General features: G+C 44.0%; 1 protein-coding gene across 6 annotated transcripts in view; it reads left to right on the forward strand.

Moving 5' to 3' along the window:
- LOC118390645 (rap guanine nucleotide exchange factor 6) overlaps positions 1-26,858 on the forward strand; it is a 185,173-nt gene that overhangs the window by 16,928 nt on the left and 141,387 nt on the right. For all 6 annotated transcript variants that reach the window (XM_052529567.1, XM_052529568.1, XM_052529572.1 and 3 more), the window contains exons 2-4: positions 14,972-15,042; positions 15,549-15,605; positions 17,471-17,554. In XM_052529567.1, coding sequence (XP_052385527.1) covers positions 14,972-15,042; positions 15,549-15,605; positions 17,471-17,554 — 212 coding nt within the window. The remainder of the gene's footprint in view (positions 1-14,971; positions 15,043-15,548; positions 15,606-17,470; positions 17,555-26,858) is intronic.

Here is a 26,858-nt window from a genome sequence, read left to right on the forward strand (position 1 = left end):
CGACCTTGCCAAGATAAAGCAAAGCAGTGTGACACATACAACAACACAGTTACACATGGAGTAAAACAAACATACAGTCAATAATACAGTAGAAACAAGTCTATATACAATGTGAGCAAATGAGGTGAGATAAGGGAGTTAAAGGCAAAAAAGAGCCATGCTGGCAAAGTAAATACAATATAGCAAGTAAATCACTGGAATGGTAGATTTGCAGTGGAAGAATGTACAAAGTAGATATAAAAATAATGGGGTGCAAAGGAGGTAAATAAATAAATACAGTAGGGAAAGAGGTAGTTGTTTGGGCTAAATTATAGGTGGGCTATGTACAGGTGCAGTAATCTTATTTAACAGCTGGTGCTTAAAGTTAGTGAGGGAGATAAGTTCCAGTTTCAGAGATTTTTGTAGTTCGTTCCAGTCATTGGCAGCAGTGAACTGGAAGGAACAAAGAAAGAATTGGTTTTGGGGTGACTAAAGAATACCTGCTGGAGCAGTCAAGGTGGGTACTGTATGGTGACCAGAGAGATATACCTGCTGGAGCAACAGGTGGGTGAGATATGGTGAGTTAGAGAGATATACCATGCTGGCACAGGTGGGTACAATGGTGACCAGAGAGAAATCACCTGCTGAAGCGTAGATTTGCAGGTGGGTGAAGAATGGTGACCAGAGTATACCTGCTGGAGCGTGTGCTACAGGTGGGGCTGCAAATGGTGACCAGAGAGATATACCAGCTGGAGCGGAAAGCTACAGGTGGGTGCTGTTTGGTGACCAGAGAGATATACCTGCTGGAGCGTGGGCTACAGGTGGGTGCTACATGGTGACCAGTATACCTGCTGGAGCGTGTGCTACAGGTGGGTGCTGCTATGGTGACCAGAGAGATATACCTGCTGGAGCGTGAGACAGGTGGGTGCTGCTAGGGTGACCAGAGATATACCTGCTGGAGCGTGTGCTACAGGTGGGTGCTGCTATGGTGACCAGAGATATACTGCTGGAGCGTGTGCTACAGGTGGGTGCTGCTATGGTGACCAGAGAGATATACCTGCTGGAGCGTGTGCTACAGGTGGGTGCTGCTATGGTGACCAGAGAGATATACCTGCTGGAGCGTGTGCTACAGGTGGGTGCTGCTATGGTGACCAGAGAGATATACCTGCTGGAGCGTGTGCTACAGGTGGGTGCTGCTATGGTGACCAGAGAGATATACCTGCTGGAGCGTGTGCTACAGGTGGGTGCTGCTATGGTGACCAGAGAGATATACCTGCTGGAGCGTGTGCTACAGGTGGGTGCTGCTAGGGTGACCAGAGAGATATACCTGCTGGAGCGTGTGCTACAGGTGGGTGCTGCTATGGTGACCAGAGAGATATACCTGCTGGAGCGTGTGCGTGTCCATGATGCCCTATTTCTAGCTGGGCTTTTTAGTCTGGGCTTCACAGACTTTTAAGAACTTGATCTAAGACCGACTTTATTTTTACTCCGTAAGGAATCGCTGGGTTGAAAGTCTGCACTTCGGGTCTGAGAAACCAGACTGCGACTCGTAAAGCTCCAGTATGTATGTAGGCTACTAAGTCTAGGCTAAGCACCCTTTTAATACATTAACGTTCAGTAGTATGGCAAAATGTAAGCGCTGTAGTCCTACCTGAAAGCCAAGCCTGATTTGACCCCTTGATGGAGCGCTAACAGCAGAGAGGATTACCAGAGCGTTTTGCCGCGTCATGATTCCATCCCACTGAAGACCGTTGGTCATATCTGACCTTACAGGCACACATGCTTCAAACCGTTAATGGAACCTCTCTTTTTAAAAACAGAATTTAAGTCTCGACTAAGGATTGTAGCGTACTGCTACTACAGCCTCTGGTTTTCGAGTTGTGGTCTGAAATGCTCAGTTTCTCTGAATATATTGTTTTAGGGGGTTAAAGAGGCCATTGAGGTGAAAAGGGTGGCCTAAATGGGTGCATGCCTTTCTTCAGTTGGCCCTGCACTACAGTTAGCCTACAGACTCGTTTCTGCTTGGGCGTACTCCAGGCCTAAAATAATCTGTATTATCAAATCAGGGGTTTGAACTTGCAACCTTCCGGTTACTAGTCCAACGCTCTAACCACCAGGCTACCCTTCCGCCCCAACAGGTATAGAGAGTCTCCTGTTTTTCTGTCATGTTTAAGATGCCAGTATGAAACGTGAATGTATGAAGTTCTTCAGATGTTATTTCTTTACTGTTGACAGTACGTTTTAGAAGTCTATGTAAATGGATGTTTGTTCTGGAGGCTGAATGGGTGTGTTGTAGTTTATGTACAATGCCCCCTCTGTAAGGCCTACATATTGTATATTTTAATGTAGGCTTTAAATACCATTTGATCTCTAGTCAACAACAAGGTTGTGCTTCTGTAGTGAGAAAGAGCTTAGTTATAATTTTGCACAGGGTCATGTGAGGAGCAGGCAGCCTATGTGCCAGAAGGTGGCAGCAATACTGATCCTGTTGTACATAAACAAAAGGAGTTATAATTTGATGGCAGTTCAATTATGTGATCAGTTGCAATATCATTGCTGCTGTCCTTTGCTGCTTTTATATAAGGATAATGCTGTTTTTTCAAGTTATGGGCGATTCAAGATTTTAAAGTTCTCTCTAAATAAGCTTTGTTGAACAATTAAAGGTCAATACACTGCATTTCAAACAGTTTAGAATAATCACACGAATTCAGGGCTTGTAAAATTATATGTAGGCTAAATAGAAGCCTTCCACAACCATACGACCCACTAATAATATAATTTGGCTATTATTTTTTTTGCAATAATTACTGATCTGGCTTTAAAGTCTGTCTATGAAAATGCACATTGAACATCCACTAATGACCAACTTCTTGTAGCAGGCGTTCTAGAAAATGAACACTGTTTAGGAGAACTATCTCTCAAGCACAAGCCCACGTGCTAGTGAGTAGCTAGCTAATCTTTATTTCAAGTCTTGCCAACTTGGATCTATTTGCTTGCTAACAAGGTAGAACTGTTATGAATGGACCTTCCTGTCTGTCTCTGTCTGTTTGAACAACAGCCTGTTCACTGTTTAGATGTTGAAATCAAGTGGCCTACCTGGATAAGAAGATACTACTTTTTCAGAATGAGAACGAGTTGCCAATTGCTTTAAATGCATATTTTTATGCTCATTGTACATTTCTAAAACAGACTTGTCTGTGGCTAAAATGCTGCTAGTGACAGAAACGGAGCTTTAGTTTTCCACAACATGTTAATTGATACACTCGTTTTAATAGGCTCTGTTCTACATTGTGGGAGTTGAGACATAGAAAGGGTATCGTTAGAATGGTCAAGTTCTCATCTATTACAGTAAAATAATATCTCTAAGCATTTTGGCGTCGATATGACTGAATGTTATTTTTTGGGGCCAAACCTCAAATGCAAGTAGTGAGTTTAAACTTTGTTGTCAGAGAGGAAGAAATTATCTTTTGTCTTTGTTGTGAGTAGTGATGCACCGATATGACATTTTTGGCCGATACCAATAAACAATATAAAACATTGTTGCTGCCTTTTAAGCATTCTAGTACAGTTAAATAGTTAACACACGAACGCAGCGGTCTAAGGTACTGCATCTCAGTGCAAGAGGCGTCACTACAGTCCCTGGTTATAGTTCAGGCTGTATCACATCCGGCCGTGATTGCATGTGCACAATTGGCACAGTGTTGTCCGGGTTTGGCCATTATAAATAAGAATCTGTTCTTAACCTCCTGGTGTTAGGGGGCAGTATTTTCATTTTTTGGAGAAAAAAAAGCGTTCCCGTTTTAAACCGGATATTTTGTCAGGAAAAGATGCTAGAATATGCATATAATTGACAGCTTTGGATAGAAAACACTCTAACGTTTCCAAAACTGTAAAGATATTGTCTGTAAGTATAACAGAACTGATGTTGCAGACGAAAGCCTGAGAAAAATCCAATCCGGAAGTGCCCCAGGTTTTGAAAGTGCTGCGTTCCAATGACTCCCTATTCAGCTGTGAATGTACCATCAACGAGCTTACGCTTTCTACGTATTCCCCAAGGTGTCTACAGCATTGTGACGTAGTATTACGCATTTCTGTTGAAGAATAGCCGTATGGGGGCACATTGCATAAGTGGTCACATGGTGGCTCCGAGAGAGATTCTCGCGTAAAGTGCAGAGGTAGCCATTACTCCAATCGGTCCTAGAGAAAAAGGAATTGTCCCGACGGATATATTATCGAATAGATATTAGAAAAACACCTTGAGGGATGGATTCTAAACAACATCTGCCATGTTTCTTTCTATTATGGAGCTAATTTGGAATATTTTTTGGCGTTGTGGTGACCTCAATTTCCGGGCGATTACTCAGCCAAACGTGAAGAACAAACGGAGCTATTTTGCCTCCAAAAATAATCTTTTGGGAAAAAATGAACTTTGGCTGTCTACCTGGGAGTCTCGTGAGTGAAAACATCCAAAGTTCATCAAAGGTAAATATTTCATTCGATTGCTTTTCTGATTTCCGTGACAAGTTTGCCTGCTGCTGGCAAGGCATGCTAGGCTATGATAAACTTACACAAATGCTTGTCTAGTGTTGGCTGTAAAGCATATTTTGAAAATCTGAGATGACAGGGTGATTAACAAAAGGCTAAGCTGTGTTCCAATATATTTCACTTGTGATTTTCATGAATAGGAATATTTTGTAGGAAGATCTATGTCCGTGGCGTTATGCTAATTAGTGTCAGATGATGATAACGGTCCCGTTCACGCACTGGGCGTCACTGACTTGCCTAGTTAAATAAAGCTTACACACCACACTGACCAAAAAGTTATTTGTTGGCATGTACGTGTGTCTCCATTACCAGTAAAACCCAACCAAAACCTATTTATTTCACTTACTTGCTGTGCTGTTTCGTTGTTCATTTGTTGAGTTGTTTCATTCTCAACCAGGATTTCTACGCCCTCATCCACGTACCCCGCTGTTTGGGTCTTTGCGTGTCAAAAAAGTTACACATCAAATAACACGTTTTGACCAATTTTACGATTATAGGCCTCAGGATCTCGTTATGGTATCTCTGCGTTCACGTTTCCAATTGTGTTCGTTGTTCGTAGCTTATGCTGGCCCATACCATAACCCAACATTGACATCAGCAAACCGCTCACCCATACAATGCCATCTGACCGGGAAACGGTTGAAACTGGGATTCATCTGTGAAGAGCACACTTCTCCAGCGTGCCAGAGGCCATCGAAGGTGAGCAGTTTCCCACTGAAGTCGGTTACGCACCAAACTGCACTGAGGTCAAAACCCTGGTGTGGACGACGAGCAAGCAGATGTGCTTCCCTTAGACGGTTACTGACAGTTTCAACAGAAATGTTCCATTGTGGAAACCCACAGTTTCATCAGCTGTCCGGGTGGCAGGTCTCAGACGATCCCGTGGTTAGGCAAAGAAGCTGGATTTGGAGGTCCTGGGCTGGTGTGGTTATACATGGTCTGCAGTTTTGAGGGCTGTTGGACATACTGCCAGATTCTCTAAAACGCCCGTGTAATTATTATTCTGCTCACTAACAAGGATGTAAACAAATTTGTGCACAACATTTGAGAGTAAGCTTTTTGTGCATATGGAACATTTCTGGGGTCTTTTATTTAAATTCATGAAACATTGGACCACACGTTGTTTATTTTTGTGTACATATAAAGTGGGTAAAACGGAACGTAAACTTTATTAAAGTGACCAGTGTTCAATGACTGGAATACAGTATACACTGAGTATACCAAGCATTAGGAACACCGCTAACGCACACAGATTAGCATCACTGTAGTGCTATTCACTCAACTGAACGACTTGATTAGTCTAGTGTTAGCTAGCTACATAGCTGTCTTTGTCTCCAAGATAATTGTGTAGTTTAGTGTGTGTAGCCTTGGAGTGATTATCTTAATTCACTGAGGTTCGCTAGCCAGCTATTTGTCATCCTTAACGTAGGAGACTCTGCTAGCTAGCCAACAGCTAACAGCTAACAGCTAGCCAACGTCTACTGTTTCGAATTCAACAACCCGGTCAGGTAGTATCACATTTTCATTTCATTTCATTACAGTACAACGGTTTGATTTGTTTGATCGTAGCTAGCTACATAGCTAGCTACATAGCCGTCTTTGTTTCAAAGATAATTGTGTAGTCTAGAGCGATTTCCTAGGTTAGCTAGCCAGCTATTGTCGTTCTTTTAACGCAACGTAACGTAAACAACACTGCTAGCTAGCCAGCTAGCCCCCGAATAGTAGCACTGTAGAAACTATTACACTCAACGGAACGACTTGATTAGTGTAGTGTCAACAACGCAGCTACTGCCAGCTAGCCTACTTTAGCAGTACTGTATAATTTTAATAATTTTAGTCAATAAGATTCTTGCTACGTAAGCTTAACTTTCTGAACATTCGAGACGTGTAGTCCACTTGTCATTCCAATCTCCTTGCATTAGCGTAGCCTTTTCTGTAGCCTGTCAACTATGTGTCTGTCTATCCCTGTTCTCTCCTCTCTGCACAGACCATACAAACGCTCCACACCGCGTGGCCGCGACCACCCTAATCTGGTGGTCCCAGCGCGTACGACCCACGTGGAGTTCCAGGTCTCCGGTAGCCTCTGGAACTGCCGATCTGCGGCCAACAAGGCAGAGTTCATCTCAGCCTATGCCTCCCTCCAGTCCCTTGACTTCTTGGCACTGACGGAAACATGGATCACCACAGATAACACTGCTACTCCTACTGCTCTCTCCTCGTCCGCCCACGTGTTCTCGCACACCCCGAGAGCTTCTGGTCAGCGGGGTGGTGGCACCGGGATCCTCATCTCTCCCAAGTGGTCTTTCTCTCTTTCTCCCCTTACCCATCTGTCTATCGCCTCCTTTGAATTCCATGCTGTCACAGTTACCAGCCCTTTCAAGCTTAACATCCTTATCATTTATCGCCCTCCAGGTTCCCTCGGAGAGTTCATCAATGAGCTTGATGCCTTGATAAGCTCCTTTCCTGAGGACGGCTCACCTCTCACAGTTCTGGGCGACTTTAACCTCCCCACGTCTACCTTTGACTCATTCCTCTCTGCCTCCTTCTTTCCACTCCTCTCCTCTTTTGACCTCACCCTCTCACCTTCCCCCCTACTCACAAGGCAGGCAATACGCTTGACCTCATCTTTACTAGATGCTGTTCTTCCACTAACCTCATTGCAACTCCCCTCCAAGTCTCCGACCACTACCTTGTATCCTTTTCCCTCTCGCTCTCATCCAACACTTCCCACACTGCCCCTACTCGGATGGTATCGCGCCGTCCCAACCTTCGCTCTCTCTCCCCCGCTACTCTCTCCTCTTCCATCCTATCATCTCTTCCCTCTGCTCAAACTTTCTCCAACCTATCTCCTGATTCTGCCTCCTCAACCCTCCTCTCCTCCCTTACTGCATCCTTTGACTCTCTATGTCCCCTATCCTCCAGGCCGGCTCGGTCCTCCCTCCCGCTCCGTGGCTCGACGACTCATTGCGAGCTCACAGAACAGGGCTCCGGGCAGCCGAGCGGAAATGGAGGAAAACTCGCCTCCCTGCGGACCTGGCATCCTTTCACTCACTCCTCTCTACATTTTCCTCCTCTGTCTCTGCTGCTAAAGCCACTTTCTACCATTCTAAATTCCAAGCATCTGCCTCTAACCCTAGGAAGCTCTTTGCCACCTTCTCCTCCCTCCTGAATCCTCCCTCCCTCCTCCCTCTCTGCAGATGACTTCGTCAACCATTTTGAAAAGAAGGTCGACGACATCCGATCCTCGTTTGCTAAGTCAAACGACACCGCTGGTTCTGCTCACACTGCCCTACCCTATGCTCTGACCTCTTTCTCCCCTCTCTCTCCAGATGAAATCTTGCGTCTTGTGACGGCCGGCCGCCCAACAACCTGCCCGCTTGACCCTATCCCCTCCTCTCTTCTCCAGACCATTTCCGGAGACCTTCTCCCTTACCTCACCTCGCTCATCAACTCATCCCTGACCGCTGGCTACGTCCCTCCCGTCTTCAAGAGAGCGAGAGTTGCACCCCTTCTGAAAAAACCTACACTCGATCCCTCCGATGTCAACAACTACAGACCAGTATCCCTTCTCTCTTTTCTCTCAAACTCTTGAGCGTGCCGTCCTTGGCCAGCTCTACCGCTATCTCTCTCAGAATGACCTTCTTGATCCAAATCAGTCAGGTTTCAAGACTAGTCATTCAACTGAGACTGCTCTTCTCTGTATCACGGAGGCGCTCCGCACTGCTAAAGCTAACTCTCTCTCCTCTGCTCTCATCCTTCTAGACCTATCGGCTGCCTTCGATACTGTGAACCATCAGATCCTCCTCTCCACCCTCTCAGAGTTGGGCATCTCCGGCGCGGCCCACGCTTGGATTGCGTCCTACCTGACAGGTCGCTCCTACCAGGTGGCGTGGCGAGAATCTGTCTCCTCACCACGCGCTCTCACCACTGGTGTCCCCCAGGGCTCTGTTCTAGGCCCTCTCTTATTCTCGCTATACACCAAGTCACTTGGCTCTGTCATAACCTCACATGGTCTCTCCTATCATTGCTATGCAGACGACACACAATTAATCTTCTCCTTTCCCCCTTCTGATGACCAGGTGGCGAATCGCATCTCTGCATGTCTGGCAGACATATCAGTGTGGATGACGGATCACCACCTCAAGCTGAACCTCAGCAAGACGGAGCTCCTCTTCCTCCCGGGGAAGGACTGCCCGTTCCATGATCTCGCCATCACGGTTGACAACTCCATTGTGTCCTCCTCCCAGAGCGCTAAGAACCTTGGCGTGATCCTGGACAACACCCTGACGTTCTCAACTAACGGTGTCCCGTTCCTGTAGGTTCATGCTCTACAACATCCGCAGAGTACGACCCTGCCTCACACAGGAAGCGGCGCAGGTCCTAATCCAGGCACTTGTCATCTCCCGTCTTGATTACTGCAACTCGCTGTTGGCTGGGCTCCCTGCCTGTGCCATTAAACCCCTACAACTCATCCAGAACGCCGCAGCCCGTCTGGTGTTCAACCTTCCCAAGTTCTCTCACGTCACCCCGCTCCTCCGCTCTCTCCACTGGCTTCCAGTTGAAGCTCGCATCCGCTACAAGACCATGGTGCTTGCCTACGGAGCTGTGAGGGGAACGGCACCTCAGTACCTCCAGGCTCTGATCAGGCCCTACACCCAAACAAGGGCACTGCGTTCATCCACCTCTGGCCTGCTCGCCTCCCTACCACTGAGGAAGTACAGTTCCCGCTCAGCCCAGTCAAAACTGTTCGCTGCTCTGGCCCCCAATGGTGGAACAAACTCCCTCACGACGCCAGGACAGCGGAGTCAATCACCACCTTCCGGAGACACCTGAAACCCCACCTCTTCAAGGAATACCTAGGATAGGGTAAGTAAGGGTAAGTAATCCTTCTCACCCCCTTCTCCCCCAAAAAAAAAAAAGATTTAGATGCAAGTGGCTGTTCCACTGGATGTCATAAGGTGTATGAACCAATTTGTAAGTCGCTCTGGATAAGAGCGTCTGCTAAATGACTTAAATGTAATGTAAATGTACCACTATTTTAAAATTGGCACCGGCGAATTGACCGGGAGAAGAAAAATTGCGTGTGTTTATTTTTATTAGATGTTATGCTTCTTATCACACGCACACAGCGAACAGATACGAAGCCTAGTTTGAGTGAGAAATATGTCAGACAGTGCGAGAGTTGCTGCTGCTCTTGCTGTGAAGTGAAACCTGCTTCTATAATCCCAATCGTAATGCAAGAATTGTTTCATGTAATCATTTGTTAAAAACAATTTTGATGGCCACGATAAATTGCAACTTTTTTCTCTTCAGGTAATTAAAACGCAATACCAATCTGCCATTCAAGTGGTTAGGCAAAGTGTGAAACCCAGGGTTGAAAGTAAGGCAGTACGATCCAATACGGCGTCCCGGCAAAATAAAAAAAGTGGGTGTACGCTGTACTGCCCAAAAAATGATAGGTTATTACACCATTATTTAACATTACCGCACGTCAGCATGTTTTTTTGGTTTTCAAAATGCTTAACTTAATGAATCAAAACAGTAGCCTGTCTTATTGGCACCAGCGTAGAACATCGGCCATATCCTCAGTGTGGTGCATATTCACTGTCGTCATCATCTTCTGTAGCTCAGTTGGTAGAGCATGGCGCTTGTAACGCCAGGGTAGTGGGTTCGATCCCCGGGACCACCGATACGTAGAATGTATGCACACATGACTGTAAGTCGCTTTGGATAAAAGCGTCTGCTAAATGGCATATATTATATTATATTATTATTATCATTGGGTCAGTGACACTTTCATTGGTTTTTGAACACTAATTTCCTCCTCCAGGTTAGATGGACGTCATGTATTTGTGTCCCACCTTTTCATACACTGTTTTTATTGGTCTGAGAGAGTAGGCTACACTGAGAGTAGGCTACTCTGTAATTTTTCTAGTAGGCTACCCTGTCATTTTTCTAGTATGCGTGAGTGCACTTGTGTCTCGTACCGGTAAGAAATAAAATCTACTTTCACCCCTGGTGAAATGTAACGTTTTGCTTCATATAATGAGGCATGTCTTACCTTGCTTCAGAGTAGCAGAGACAAAATCTGTTAGGGACTTGGCCGGATCAAATCAGTGGAAATTTTAGAGCGCCACCTATAGTTTTCGATAAAACTCAAACTTTCATTAAAACACACATGCAAGGTACTGAATTAAAGCTACACTCGTGAATCTAGCCACCAAGTCAGATTTGTAAAATGCTTTTCGGCGAAAGCATGAGAAGCTATTATCTGATAGCATGCACCCGCCAAAATACTGGAACGTCACCTAAAACAGATTTTGCGGTAGCCGGTGCTACCCAAAACGCAGAAATAAAATATAAAACATTCATTACCTTTGACGAGCTTCTTTCTTGGCACTCCTATATATCCCATAAACATCACAATTGGGTCTTTTTCCCGATTTAAATCCGTCATTGTATAGCCAAAACGTTGTTTTCCTTAGACCGGTCTGATCCAGGAATATTCCATTTTACAAGACTCAACGTCACTTTTTAAAATGACAAAAGTTTCCTATAAACTTTTACAAATCACTTCAAACTACTTTTCTAAACCAACTTTAGGTATTAATAAACGTTAATAATCTATCAAATTGATCACGGGGCGATCTGTATTCGATAGCAGCAAGTCTTGAAATCATCCTCCATTGTTTTCAATTTCACAACATCCTGTGGTGAGACTAAAACAGGAAAGGCCAAAACATCATCCAACCAAGGATTAAGTAGACTGGAAATGCCAGTACTTGTGACATCATGTGGAAGCTGTAGGCATTTACAGGGCATCCTCATTTATTTTCGGTCGCCTTAGACAATACATTGACTGGCGGATTAATATATTTTTTGTGTTTTTGGTGAACAGTTTTTCGAGGGATTTTTACTCCTAAACACGTTATGTTATAGCCACAGACACGATTTAACCAGATTTAGAGACTTCAGAGTGTTTTCTATACACACATACTTATCATTTGCATATACTATATTCCTGGCATGAGTAGTAGGACTTTGAAATGTTGCGTGATTTTTAACAAAAAGCTGCAAAAATTTGCATGATCCCTAACAGGTTTTAACAGAATGACAAGCTGACCAATAGAATAGATACACTTTACTATGGGGATAGTAGATTGACATGCTAATGATGTTGGTAGTTACTCATCTTGTTGGCTGAGGAAAAGTAAACGGGGACAGTTATTCTAACGTCTTCAAAGTGTGTGTTGGAATTCGGTAAGAACCACGCACACAGTTGCCTGTTCCGTTAAGGTGAATTACCATCATCTAAATGTGATTTCTGACAGTATGAACACCGTGAATGGACGCTCTAATCAGGTTTATGCACCCAATGCATATGGGTATGGTACATTTCTCAAATGTCCGGAGCTACATTTTCCTAACAAAAACTCTGGTTGACTCCCTCCACATGTTCTTAGTGATTTCCCTTTATTTGATGTAGCGTGCCAGACAGTCAGATGGTTCTGGCCTCTGGTTTTCAGATGAACTCTCAGAGGAAGTGTTAGTGGGAGGAGGAGCCCATACTGGCACGTCTCTGTTCCTTATTGTTAAACCCTTCTGCACACAACCAGGACACACACACACACACCTCCCTTTGCTTCTCCCCGCGTTGCCTGGTTTTCCTCTTGTAGCAGGTTTTCTGCATGATCCTTCCATTTACTGATTGAGACATGATTTTTGTGTACACACACACACACACACACACACACACACACACACACACACACACACACACACACACACACACACACACACACAAGATCTGAATACAGTACACCATGACTCACTCACACATTCTGTGACTGGTTTAGCAAATACCCTCTGATTTCCACAGAGACAAAATGCAGAGGTTCAGTGTTATATTGAATCGGTCCCTCTGCAGTCTTCGCTAACTAACACTTGCTGTTTTGCTGCCACACACATCAGCGTGCGTGGGAACTTCCGCTTGCCTGAACCCACTGAGGCATGTGCTCCACCTGTTAATGCTAGTTGCCCATGGGCTCAATAGCTCCTCTGTCCTGCCATACCATATGTCCACATGGAGGTTTTCACATGCATTCTTCAGGCTATCTGCTCTTAATGTTTGAACAGTTGTGTTTGATATGACTATTTTAAGGACATTGTGTGTCAGTGAGTGTTTGTGTTGGTCTGGATTAACAGTGTCAATTTGTTAGGAAGTTTTTTATTTTTACACGACGGGTCTACAGGAATCTCCTCAATGATAGTTTGCACGTGCCCTTGGTCTGGTTCGCTTAGAGCTGAGTTGATCCAATCAAATGTAGAAAGGTTCCTTTATTCTGTAGATAACCAGCCAGGCTTGTATTTTAAAGAGTGTTGTGCTCCTCTGATATAAAATGGCTGTGTGTGTCGCCTTGTTTGTTTTTGCCTTGTGTTATATTGTGGAAAAGGGTTGTTTGACCATAATCTGTTAATCCATACAAATCCTCCAGTGTTTGTTTGATTCAGACCTTTGGTCAACCCTGACTGAGGTCCTGTGTGCCCAAACATTTGCACATTCGTTCAATACATATCTGGGAGTAATAGGTCTATAGCAGGGATCATCAGCTAGATTCAGCCGCAGTCTGATTTTACTATTTCATTTTTTCTTGCGCGGATGGTCAGAGGGCCGGAACATAATGACTAATAATTTGTAGACTGCAAATTGGCCGCAAGAAGCCCCAACATACATTTGCTAAAACATAATCATTTCAAACCTTGTTTACATTTGTATACGATCACATCTCTCTCTTGTGCGTGGGAATACTTGGGAACAGATTTCTTGAATTAAAATTACTTGGAGCTGATTTCCTGGTGTTTTTACAGTCTTATGTCCAACAATAAAAAAAAAAGAATAATTATTAAAGATGTTAAATGTTTTTGCTCAGAAAACCTGGGGGGGGGACAAATAAAACCACCTGCGGGCCAAATTCGGGCTATTAGCTAGGTTGCCACTTGTTGTACACTTATTGAAATTGAACTTCAGTTCATGAAAATAAATACTCAGCCAGCTACTTAACCACCCTGTTGCCCGACGCTAGCGTTATAAGCCTGCTAGCTTCACCTGGCTTGTTACGCTCGACCAGACCGGGTTATGTGTTGTGAAGCTAACCACAATAAGGATGCGGCACAATAGTGGAATTTGCGGTTTGCCTTCAAAATAAAAGTATATAATTGACAGTGATGCAAATTAATACATAGTAGAATTATGCCATGCTTTTATTTTGAAGGCTAACTGCATAGTCCACTATTGTGGCTAATCCTTATTGTGGCTAGCTTGACATGGATGGGTCTGACCACCAATAAGATCGGTCTTATAAATTAGGGTTATTTTAGATGACACCTAGCTAGTTAGCTAGCTAACTATAGCTACTGAAACAGAATGTCGTGTTATTTGATGTGTATTTTTTTTTTGACACGCAAAGACCCCAACAGCATTCCGTAGAAATCCTGGTTGAGAATGAAACGACTGAACAAATGAACAGCACAGCAAGTAAGTGAAATAAATAGGTTTTGGTTGTTTTACAGGTATTGGGGACATACGTAAATCCAACAAAATAACTTTTTGGTCTGTGTGTAACCTTTTTAACTAGCTAAGTCTGTTAACAAATTCTTACTTACAATGAAGGCCCGGACGATGCTGGGCTAGTTGTGCGCCGCCCTATGGGACTCCCAATCACGGCCGGATGTGATACAGCCTGGATTCGAACCAGGGACTGTAGTGACGCCTCTTGTAGTGAAGCCTCTTGAGATGTAGTGCCTTATGTGTGTGTTAACTATTTAACTGTACTAGAACGGCCGCAAATGGTTTTAAATATCTGTTATCGGTATCGTTTGTTTGCAAGGAAAATATCTCGTATCGGCAAAAAATGTCATATCGATGCATCACTAGTATACAGTTCCTGCTTTAGAGTAGGAAGACCCCCCGACCATCTCATCGCTGCAACTCACCAACGGGCTTGGGAGGCGAAGGTGGAGTCATGCGTCCTCCGAAACATGACCCTTCAAACCCTGCTTCTTAACTCCAGCCAGCTTAACCTGGAAGCCAGCCGCACCAATGTGTCGGAGCAAACACTGTCCACCTGACGACTGAGGTCAGCCCGGCCTGCCACAAGGTGTTGCTAGAGCGCGATGAGCCAACTGTGTGCAGCCCTATGGGACGGCTGGTTGTGGTACAGTCCTGGATCGTACCCAGGTCTGTAAGGAAGCCTCTAGCACTGCGAAGCAATGTCTTAGACCGCTGCGCCACTCGGGAGGCCCTAGGGAGACCTTTTGGTAAACCAACCACAGTGACCAGACCTGAGCTGCATTTTCAATTGCTTGCCCTACATTCTAAACCAGCCTGTTGCCTTGCCTCTGTTTGAGGTGAGATGTCTGTCTGAACCGGTTGTCTTGTCTCCTCCAGGACTTGCACACTATTTACTGTCACTTCTACCACATGGATGTCCTGTCCCACCTCAGGGAGCACCAGCTCAGGTCAGATTCACCTCCCCGTTCATACATTACACCGACCACTCGCCCTACTTAAGCTCCATACACCAGGGCCTGTATTCATAAAGCAGCTCGGAGTAGGAGTGCTGATCTAGGATCAGGTTGGCCTTTTTAAAAACCTAATGAATGAGATTAGACTATGCTATATGGACAGAGGTGGACCTGACTCTAGATCAACACTCCTATTATGTGGTTATGAATACAGACACAGAAGGTGGAGCCACAACTAGTGTCTGAGTCATCCACATGGCCCTTCCTGTACAATCTTCTGTACATACATAGGACAGAGATGACTAACACACACTGGAGCCGGTGTGCAGGCCAGGCCATGCAGCTCTGGGACTGGCCCTGACATTCACCACAACCATTCCACATCACCAACATTCAGATATGAGAGCTGTCAGTCTGGTTGTGATAATGTATGAACTGGTAACGTCTTCTAATAATGTATGAAACTGATCGTGTCTGAAACTTGTTTTGTTGTTGTGCAGGTCAATGAGTACCTCAGCCAGGTATGAGCGACACGAAGCTAACCAGGTCCTGTTCTAGTAAGTTACACACACACACACACACACACACACACACACACACACACACACACACACACACACACACACACACACACACACACACACACACACACACACAACCCTAAACATCTGCTTGGCTTCTCTTACAGAGCACTGTTTTCCTCTTCTGTCTGCTGCATGGTTGTCTTGTCATGTAACTGTTGTGTTCTCTGTGTTTACCATTTCTTTACTACCAAAGACTCCTCACACTTCAAATAATTGATCCGAGTCAGGACATAACAGCAGACTTTCATCTCTTTAGTCTTGAAAGAAAGTCATAACGGCCTCTCTTCTGCTCCACTGCATAGAGTTAAGCTGTGTTATGGAAAGAGGGGGAGAGGAGGCATACTCTTCATATCCAACATTGTGTTGATGTATTACTCCTTTCATTGGAATTACATTAAACTCTCAGTAGTTTCATTTTTGATTGGAAAAATACATTTCCCCACTCAGTACCATGCTCCGACACTGTAGGAATCAATCTGCCTGGTCCAATTAGGCACAGAGAACATAGACATTATAGTACCTACTTGGAGGTATTAAACAGCCTTTGAAAACAATTAGGACTCCTCATGAAACAATAAAGCTACTTAACCATGTGAACGTCCATGCAACACACGTGCAGTGCAGTCGGAAAGTATTCAGACCCCTTCACTCTTTCCACATTTTGTTAAGTTAGTCTTATTCTAAAATTGATTTTAAATAGTTTCCCCCCCCCTCGATCTACACATACTACCCCATATTGACAAAGCTCAAACAGGTTTTTATTAAAACAATAAAAATGTATTAAAACCCATCATAAATTGTGCACAAAATTTGTGAGTTGAGCTTTTTGTTCGTATGGAACATTTCTAGGATCTTTTATTTCAGCTAATGAAACATGGGACCAACATTTTACATGTTGCGTTTTATATTTTTGTTCAGTGTATTTAGCTATTAAATGATTTGGTCAAGCAATTCTGCTTTTAGTTCAAGGATAAACACAGCTATTCTGTGTAAAACTTGTCACAGTTGAAGAGGGGATGTTCTCAGCTTTGTGTAGGTATATTTTATTTCTCAGCTGTCTTATTTTACAACCAATATATTGATATGTATTTGCGATACAGGGCGTACGAAATGAGCATCGGCCTCTGCGAGCACCTCGGCCTCATTGGGTATTAGGCTATTTAGGACATTAATAATGAGTTTACTGCTCGATTTAAAACATGGCTACATCCTGTGAAAAATGTATTTGGAGGTAGTGATTTAGCAAATGTGTTGTGAATTTCCACTTACCCAGCTGGTGAATTGGCACCAAATATATTAGTGCACGTAAAGATGTTGGCAAATTAATCTCTATTTAACAAAAAACATTGAGTCCTATTTTATCAGTAAAATATAACAATTGCTGTATTACGTTGCAGTGCACATGGACATGTCTTGAATCATGTATTCCTGCTTAGATGAAACACGTTATTTGAATACCATTTCAGTAGTCTATTGCACGTCTTTATTTAAGCACTGTGAATGCCATTAGAAGCCTACTAATTTTTTCTATTAGTGACGGCGTGAAGAATCATGGGAATATTAGCAGGTTTGTGGCACACATGCAGACCTCAAAATTGCATAAAAAAAGTATTAAATTCAACTTGATGGAACCTGCAGATACCCGGGTACCACCTCAAGCAACATTCAAGACTCGTTTGTAGGGCCCATAGTTTTTCCTGGTTAGATCACATGGTGAGGAAAAACTCCGGTCCTTCCTTTTAAAGTATGATGCATGTGATGTCACCATGCAGACGTGTCCATAAACAGCACTATGTAGACTAACACAATGTCCCTTGTTATCTTGTCTCCGTCTTCAGCGCAGACAGCATCTCCACATGCTGGTACACCCTCCTGTCCGGTTCAGTTATCCTCAAGGACCACATGTACTTGGCCAGATGCTGGTAGGTTCCATCTATGTTCCATTTATCAGCACACAACCCTTCACCAGGGTTGGGTAGTAAAGGATTACATGTAACTGATTTAAAAAATAATAATAATGTAATCTGTTACGTTACCAGCAAAAACAAATACTTTTGAAACTAGATTACTTCCAGGATTACTTTTAAAGTCACAAACGATTTTTGAGAACATTATTTGACACCTTTCTGTTTTGTCAATGACATTCAAATCAGCACTGAAAAATTCAAGTTTAAGTTTGTTCCACCTGAGTGAGTCTGACCACAAGTCAGAGACCACTATGATGACACACCAAATGTGTTTGATGGATCGTGGGAAAAGAGCAGGAATAGGCTTTTGTAGGCTACATTCCAAGCTATGTCTTTCAATGGTGTGACTGCTGTCGGCATCCAAAGATGATCCAATTTGAATAAAAGCTTGGTGGTAAGGATGACAGTAGTAGTGTAGTCTGGTGATACGGATATCACTTATTATTGACATCTACATAGTGCATTGATGTGAATCACACTGCTGCTCTCTCATTTAGCTATTTTTGCCATACAGATATCGGTTCCTGTGGATGGCTATGCATTTGAACCCAATAATGGTTGAATTGAAGTTTAAGCTGCCTATCAATCACTGTTTTTGTGGTCTTGCAACAGCTGCATAGTGGGGTTCCTAGCCTATGGAATAAACGTTTGAGGGAGTTCCTTCCTTTTTAAACTCCTCCGTGGTACTACATTTACATGTTAGTCATTTAGAAGATGCTATTATACAGAGTGACTTGCAGTTAGTGCATTCATCTCTAGATAGCTAGGTGGGACAACCACATTTCATAGGCATAGTAAGTACACTTTTCCTCCAAAGTAGTTATCAGTCAGAGAGAGAAGAGAAGGGGAGGGGGTAAAGTGCAAGTGTTGGTTCAGGAAAGTTTTTGGGCTCGATACTGTCGAACTCGTATAATTTAAGAGTTCCATATGGCTCTGGTCAAAAGGAGTGCACTATAAAGGAAATGAGTTGCCGTTTGGGACGCATCCAGAGAGGCTGGTAGTGTGATATATTCAGCTCTGGAGGTGTGTCTCCTATCTTGCAGCAGCAGTGTGCTTCAGATCTGTGTTGGCTTTGATAAGACGAGAGCCTGTAATACTACTTTTACATAGGATTTACTGTGTTCAACCTATAAAATATTAAACATTTGAGCAATGTTTACATCAGTTAACCCCTTTACACACAGGCCCATTTTTTTAAGACATTCTTGCCTGAATACACTTTTTATACGCCCCGTGCACATGCCGGCATGGTGATGAGTGGTAGTAGTGGTTTGCAGATGTGGGTGGGCCACTATTTGAATAAATCCATTGAATATACACCATCAAAAAGAAATCAATTATTCATTTGTTTAGGCAGGTCCTAAGAAATATCAAGACTTTTTTAAAATGTATTTTTTAAACAATAGAATGGCGTATTGAGTTTAATTATGTTAAGTCCAAATGAATGAAATCAATAGTTTATTTAGTTAAACAGACAAGACACACCTACCCTGATCAGTCAACACACACACACACATATATATATATATATATATATATATATATATATATATATTTTGTAGTAAGAATGTCATTAAATATAACAGTCTATAACAGTCTTGTCATTTGCCTAGGCTTTGTTTCTTGGTCAAACGAAGAAGAGACAAGCCATTTGTTCAGGTCTCCGACCGGATATTTTGGTTGAGATTTACCCGGACATTATTTCCAGACGGACAGCTAAAGAATATACATTGCCTCCTTATCAATTTGATTGCTTATTAACATGTACTAATACCTAAAGTTGCATTACAAAAGTATTTTGTGAAAGTTTATCGTCAACTTTTTTAATAAAAAAAAATGACGTTACGTTATAAGACGCTATTTTTTTCCGTTTATCACAGTCTCCATAGATCGATATCTAGGCTATATATGGACCGATTTAATCGAAAAAAAAGACCCAATAGTGATTATGGGACATCTAGGCGTGCCAACAAAGAAGATGGTCAAAGGTAATGAATGTATTATATTTTATTTGTGCGGTTTGTGTAGCGACGACTATGCTAATTATTTTGTTTACGTCCCCTGCGGGTCTTTTGGGGTGTTACATGCTATCAGATAATAGCTTCTCATGCTTTCGCCGAAAAGCATTTTAAAAATCTGACTCGTTGCCTGGATTCACAACGAGTGTAGCTTTAATTCAATACCCTGCATGTGTATTGTGTATTGTATTTTAATGAACGTTTGAGTTTTAACTAGTACTATTAGCATTTAGCGTAGCGCATTTCCAGATGTCTAGATGGGACGCCTGCGTGTCAGGTAGGAGCAAGAGGTGAACACTGGAGTGATAAATGATCAGATGGTCATGTACAGGTAGAGAGATATTGGTGTGCAAAAGAGCAGTAAAGTAAATAAATAAAACAGTATGGGGATGAGGTAGGTGAAAATGGGTGGGCTATTTACCAATAGACTATGTACAGCTGCAGCGATCGGTTAGCTGCTCAGATAGCTGATGTTTGAAGTTGGTGAGGGAGATAAAAGTCTCCAACTTCAGCGATTTTTGCAATTCGTTCCAGTCACAGGCAGCAGAGTACTGGAACGAAAGGCGGCCAAATGAGGTGTTTGCTTTAGGGATGATCAATGAGATACACCTGCTGGAGCGCGTGCTACGGATGGGTGTTGCCATCGTGACCAGTGAACTAAGGCGGAGCTTTACCTAGCATGGACTTGTAGATGACCTGGAGCCAGTGGGTCTGGCGACGAATATGTAGCGAGGGCCAGCCGACTAGAGCATACAAGTCGTAGTGGTGGGTGGTATAAGGTGCTTTAGTGACAAAACGGATGGCACTGTGATAGACTGCATCCAGTTTGCTGAGTAGAGTGTTGGAAGACATTTTGTAGATGACATCGCCAAAGTCGAGGATCGGTAGGATAGTCAGTTTTACTAGGGTAAGCTTGGCGGCGTGAGTGAAGGAGGCTTTGTTGCGGAATAGAAAGCCGACTCGTGATTTGATTTTCGATTGGAGATGTTTGATATGAGTTTGGAAGGAGAGTTTGCAGTCTAGCCAGACACCTAGGTACTTATAGATGTCCACATATTCAAGGTCGGAACCATCCAGGGTGGTGATGCTAGTCGGGCATGAGGGTGCAGGCAGCGATCGGTTGAAAAGCATGCATTTGGTTTTACTAGCGTTTAAGAGCAGTTGGAGGCCACGGAAGGAGTGTTGTATGGCATTGAAGCTCGTTTGGAGGTCAGATAGCACAGTGTCCAATGACGGGCCGAAAGTATATAGAATGGTGTCGTCTGCATAGAGGTGGATCAGGGAATCGCCCGCAGCAAGAGCAACATCATTGATATACACAGAGAAAAGAGTCGGCCCGAGAATTGAACCCTGTGGCACCCCCATAGAGACTGCCAGAGGACCGGACAGCATGCCCTCGGATTTGACACACTGAACTCTGTCTGCAAAGTAATTGTTGAACCAGGCAAGGCAGTCATCCGAAAAACCGAGGCTACTGTGTCTGCCGATAAGAATATGGTGATTGACAGAGTCTTTTATCGATGGCGGTTATGATATCGTTTAGTACCTTGAGTGTGGCTGAGGTGCACCCATGACCGGCTTGGAAACCAGATTGCACAGCGGAGAAGGTACGGTGGGAGTCGAGATGGTCAGTGACCTGTTTGTTGACTTGGCTTTCGAAGACCTTAGATAGGCAGGGCAGGATGGATATAGGTCTGTAACAGTTTGGGTCCAGGGTGTCTCCCCCTTTGAAGAGGGGGATGACTGCGGCAGCTTTCCAATCCTTGGGGATCTCAGACGATATGAAAGAGAGGTTGAACAGGCTGGTAATAGGGGTTGCGACAATGGCGGCGGATAGTTTCAGAAATAGAGGGTCCAGATTGTCAAGCCCAGCTGATTTGTACGGGTCCAGGTTTTGGAGCTCTTTCAGAACATCTGCTATCTGGATTTGGGTAAAGGAGAACCTGGAGAGGCTTGGGCGAGGAGCTGCGGGGGGGGGCGGAGCTGTTGGCCGAGGTTGGAGTAGCCAGGCGGAAGGCATGGCCAGCCGTTGAGAAATGCTTATTGAAGTTTTCGATAATCATGGATTTATCGGTGGTGACCGTGTTACCTAGCCTCAGTGCAGTGGGCAGCTGGGAGGAGGTGCTCTTGTTCTCCATGGACTTCAGTGTCCCAGAACTTTTTGGAGTTGGAGCTACAGGATGCAAACTTCTGCCTGAAGAAGCTGGCCTTAGCTTTCCTGACTGACTCCGTGTATTGGTTCCTGACTTCCCTGAACAGTTGCATATCACGGGGACTATTCGATGCTATTGCAGTCCGCCACAGGATGTTTTTGTGCTGGTCGAGGGCAGTCAGGTCTGCAGTGAACCAAGGGCTGTATCTGTTCTTAGTTCTGCATTTTTTGAACGGAGCATGCTTATCTAAAATGGAGAGGAAGTTACTTTTAAAGAATGACCAGGCATCCTCAACTGACGGGATGAGGTCAATGTCCTTCCAGGATATACCCGGGCCAGGTCGATTAGGAAGGCCTGCTCACAGAAGTGTTTTAGGGAGCGTTTGACAGTGATGAGGGGTGGTCGTTTGACTGCGGCTCCGTAGCGGATACAGGCAATGAGGCAGTGATCGCTGAGATCCTGGTTGAAGACAGCGGAGGTGTATTTGGAGGGCCAGTTGGTCAGGATGACGTCTATGAGGGTGCCCTTGTTTACAGAGTTAGGGTTGTACCTGGTGGGTTCCTTGATGATTTGTGTGAGATTGAGGGCATCTAGCTTAGATTGTAGGACTGCCGGGGTGTTAAGCATGTCCCAGTTTAGGTCACCTAACAGAACAAACTCTGAAGCTAGATGGGGGGCGATCAATTCACAAATGGTGTCCAGAGCAGAGCTGGGAGCTGAGGGGGGTCGGTAGCAGGCGGCAACAGTGAGAGACTTATTTCTGGAGAAAATTAGTAGTTCGAACTGTTTGGGTATGGACCTGGAAAGTATGACATTACTTTGCAGGCTCTCTCTGCAGTAGACTGCAACTCCTCCCCCTTTGGCAGTTCTATCTTGACGGAAGATGTTATAGTTGGGTATGGAAATCTCTGAATTTTTGGTGGCCTTCCTGAGCCAGGATTCAGACACAGCAAGGACATCAGGGTTAGCAGAGTGTGCTAAAGCAGTGAGTAAAACAAACTTAGAGAGGAGGCTTCTGATGTTGACATGCATGAAACCAAGGCTTTTTCGATCACAGAAGTCAACAAATGAGGGTGCCTGGGGACATGCAGGGCCTGGGTTTACCTCCACATCACTCGTGGAACAGAGAAGGAGTAGTATGAGGGTGCGGCTAAAGGCTATCAAAACTGGTCGCCTAGAGCGTTGGCGACAGAGAATAAGAGGAGCAGGTTTCTGGGCATGGTAGAATATATTCAGGGCATAATGCGCAGACAGGGGTATGGTGGGGTGCGGGTACAGCGGAGGTAAGCCCAGATGGAGATTCAGTGAAACAAAATCAGCATTACGGCTACATTTTATACTAAGCCATAGGCAGAACTTTACCGCAATCACGACGCAATCATGACTTGGTCGGTTGGTGGAAAAAAGTATTTGCTTGGTAAAGCCCTGCCTTATCTCAGCTCACTGGTCACCATAGTAACACCCACCGTAGCACGTGCTCCAGCAGGTATATTTCACTGGTCATCCCCAAAGCCAACACATCCTTTGGCCACCTTTCCTTCCAGTTCTCTGGTACCAATGACTGGAACGAATTGCAAAAATCACTGAAGTTGGAGACTCACTAACTTTAAGTATCAGCTGTCGGAGTAGGTTACCGATCACTGCAGCTGTACACAGTCCACATGTAAATAGCCCATCCAACCAACTACCTACCTCATCCACATGTTTTTCTGCTCTTTTGCCCACCAGTATTTCTACTTCATCATCTGCATAGCTATCACTCTAGTGTAAATTGCTAAATTGTAATTACTTTGCCACTATGGCCTATTTATCAACTTACTTCACTTGCACACACTATACTGATTCATCTATTGTGTTATTGACTGTACGTTTGTTTATCCCATGTGTAACTCTTGTTTTTGTCGCACTGCTGTGAAATACATTTTTTTTTTTAAATAGAGGCTTTGTCACCAGCAATACCTTTCATATATATATAAAAAAAAGTTGGAAGGATACTAAAGTTGGCAGAAAAACGTATTGTTTCAAAGGTGTTTTATAGAGCAATTCTAACAGCTGCTCACAGTCATTTTAACACACTTAAGTAGGGATCATGTCTGTGATGGAGTGCAGCTTTGAGGAGAGTGTGAGATTCCTCCAGCAACACGTGACTATAATAACTGCAGCTGCCAATAATGAGGTGTGTGTGTGTGTTGCTGATTGACTGCAGATGTCTTGGACACAGACACACCAGCCAGGCCCATTCTTCTCACAGCTTATTGTTTTTTGTCTGCCTGCATCAGTTGGTCTCTCCAACACACCCTCACTCCTCTACTTTGTCCTGCCCAGCCATAAAACACAATCCTGAACCAATTAGTTTTGTGAGCTCAAGACTGAAAGTGTTTTGAAAGAGAATTTGCACATAGAACCACTTCCTCTACCCCATTTAGGCTAGTGCCATCCAATTTATTAATATTTCCAAGAGCTTCCTGCCTATAGACACTTAAGCCATGTTTACACTGCAGGCATTAATGCTCAAATCATTTTAGTTTTTCAAATCTGTTTTTGAATACTGACTGTCCAAACAGCAAGATACAAGTAACCACGTGTGTTCAGACTGTAGTAATTTGCTGACATGGCTACACTGGTTATGGTAATGGTGGGTATGTATGCAGTGGTGTACAGTTGTGGCCAAAATATTTGAGAATGACACAAATGATTTTCAAAGTCTGCTGCCTCAGTTTGTATGATGACAATTTGCATATACTCCAGAATGTTATGAAGAGTGATCAGATGAACTGCAATGAATTGCAAAGTCCCTCTTTGCCATGCAAATGAACTGAATCCCCAAAAAACATTTCCACTGCATTTCAGTCCTGCCACAAAAGGACCAGCTGACATCATGTCAGTGATTCTCTTGTTAACACAGGTGTGAGTGTTGAACGAAGACAAGGCTGGAGATTACTCTGTCAGGCTGATTGAGTTCGAATAACAGACTGGAAGCTTCAAAGGAAGGGTGGTGCTTGGAATCATTGTTCTTCCTCTGTCAAACATTGTTACCTGCAAGGAAACACATGCCATCATCATTGCTTTGCACAAAACAGGCTTCACAGGCAAGGATATTTCTGCCAGTAAGATTGCACATAAATCAACCATTTATCGGATCATCAAGAACTTCAAGGAGAGCGGTTCAATTGTTGTGAAGAAGGCTTCAGGGCGCCCAAGAAAGTCCAGCAAGCGCCAGGACCGTCTCCTAAAGTTGATTCAGCTGCGGGATCAGGGCACCACCAGTACAGAGCTTGCTCAGGAATGGCAGCAGGCAGATGTGAGTGCATCTGCACGCACAGTGAGGCGAAGACTTTTGGAGGATGGTCTAGTGTCAAGAAGGGCAGCAAAGAAGCTGCTTCTCTCCAGGAAAAACATCAGGGACAGACTGATATTCTGCAAAAGGTACAGGGATTGGACTGCTGAGGACTGGGGTAAAGTAATTTTCTCTGAATCCCCTTTCTGATTGTTTGGGGCATCCAGAAAAAAGCTTGTCCGGAGTAGACAAGGTTAGCGATACCATCAGTCCTGTGTCATGCCAACAGTAAAGCTTCCTGAGACCATTCATGTGTGGGGTTGCTTCTCAGCCAAGGGAGTGGGCTCACTCACAATTTTTCCTAAGAACACAGCCATGAATAAAGAATGGTACCAACACTTCCTCCGAGAGCAACTTCTCCCAACCATCCAGGAACAGTTTGGTGACGAACAATGTCTTTTCCAGCATGATGGAGCACCTTGCCATAAGGCAAAAGTGATAACTAAGTGGCTCGGGGAACAAAACATTGATATTTTGGGTCCATGGCCAGGAAACTCACCAGACCTTAATCCCATTGAGAACTTGCGGTCATTCCTCAAGAGTTGGGTGGACAAACAAAACCCCACAAATTCTGACAAACTCCCAAGCATTGATTATGCAAGAATGGGCTGCCATCAGTCAGGATGTGGCGCAGAAGTTAATTGACAGCATGCCAGGGTGGATTGCAGAGGTCTTGAAAAAGGGTAAACACTGCAAATATTGACTCTTTGCATCAACTTCATGTTATTGTCAATAAAAGCCTGACTCTTATGAAATGCTTGTAATTATACTTCAGTATTCCATAGTAACATCTGACAAAAATATCAAGACACTTGAAGCAGCTAACTTCGTGGAAATTAATATTTGTCATTCTCAAAACCTTTGGCCACGACTGTAAGCTGATTGGTGGTGCTCTTGCTTCCTGTCACTCAGAAGTTGTTGTATAGCGAACAAAGATGACGACAATGCCTGCTATGGACGTTTCCTTGTTGCTTTGAATGTTTTGAATTGTAGTCCCTTTACGTCTACCTACATGTAGGGTACCAGTAAGTACTGAGATGATGTACAGGGATACACGGTCATTAAGTCTAAAAAACAAATCAGATTTTACTGTTCAGACACGTCTTATTGCCAGTAATTCATTATTTCAATCGCCCTATGAAGGTAGTTTGAAATGTGGCTTGAAATGTCCTATTCCATGTGCCTTTTTGTCTATTAAAACTTCAAGCTGCCAGAGTGAACAAGGCTTTAGTCATTCTAGATGGCACTGCATATATTGGATTTGAAGCACTGAGGTTTACACAAATGGAAAATGGGGACAATAAGCATTGAAAACTCTTGGTGTGTAGCTGAATCTGCTTGTTGGCAGCAGTTTGTCCTAAATTAGGTGACCTCACCTTATTTAACCAGTTAGGCTAGTTGAGAACAAGTTCTCATTTACAACTGCGACCTGGCCAAGATAAAGCAAAGCAGTGCGACACAAACAACAGTTACACATGGAATAAACAAACACAGTCAATAACACAAGCAACTCGAGGATATATTAAAGTGTGTGTGAACATGGTGTCTGTGTGCTCCCGCATGTCAGTTGATGACAGACAGAGGGTGGGGGTGGGATGCTGCCCTGCAGGGGGCAGTTGGGAGGAGGGGGATTGGGGGGCTGGAGGGGAAGGGAGCAGAGGGGAAGAGAATAATATGGAACTCCTGGAAGAACTGGGACTGACCATGTGTTCCTGAGTAGCCTGCAGCCCAGAAGCACATCCAGGCAGGAA

Source organism: Oncorhynchus keta, chromosome 11 (genome assembly GCF_023373465.1).
Source record: "Oncorhynchus keta strain PuntledgeMale-10-30-2019 chromosome 11, Oket_V2, whole genome shotgun sequence".
NCBI lineage: Eukaryota > Metazoa > Chordata > Actinopteri > Salmoniformes > Salmonidae > Oncorhynchus > Oncorhynchus keta.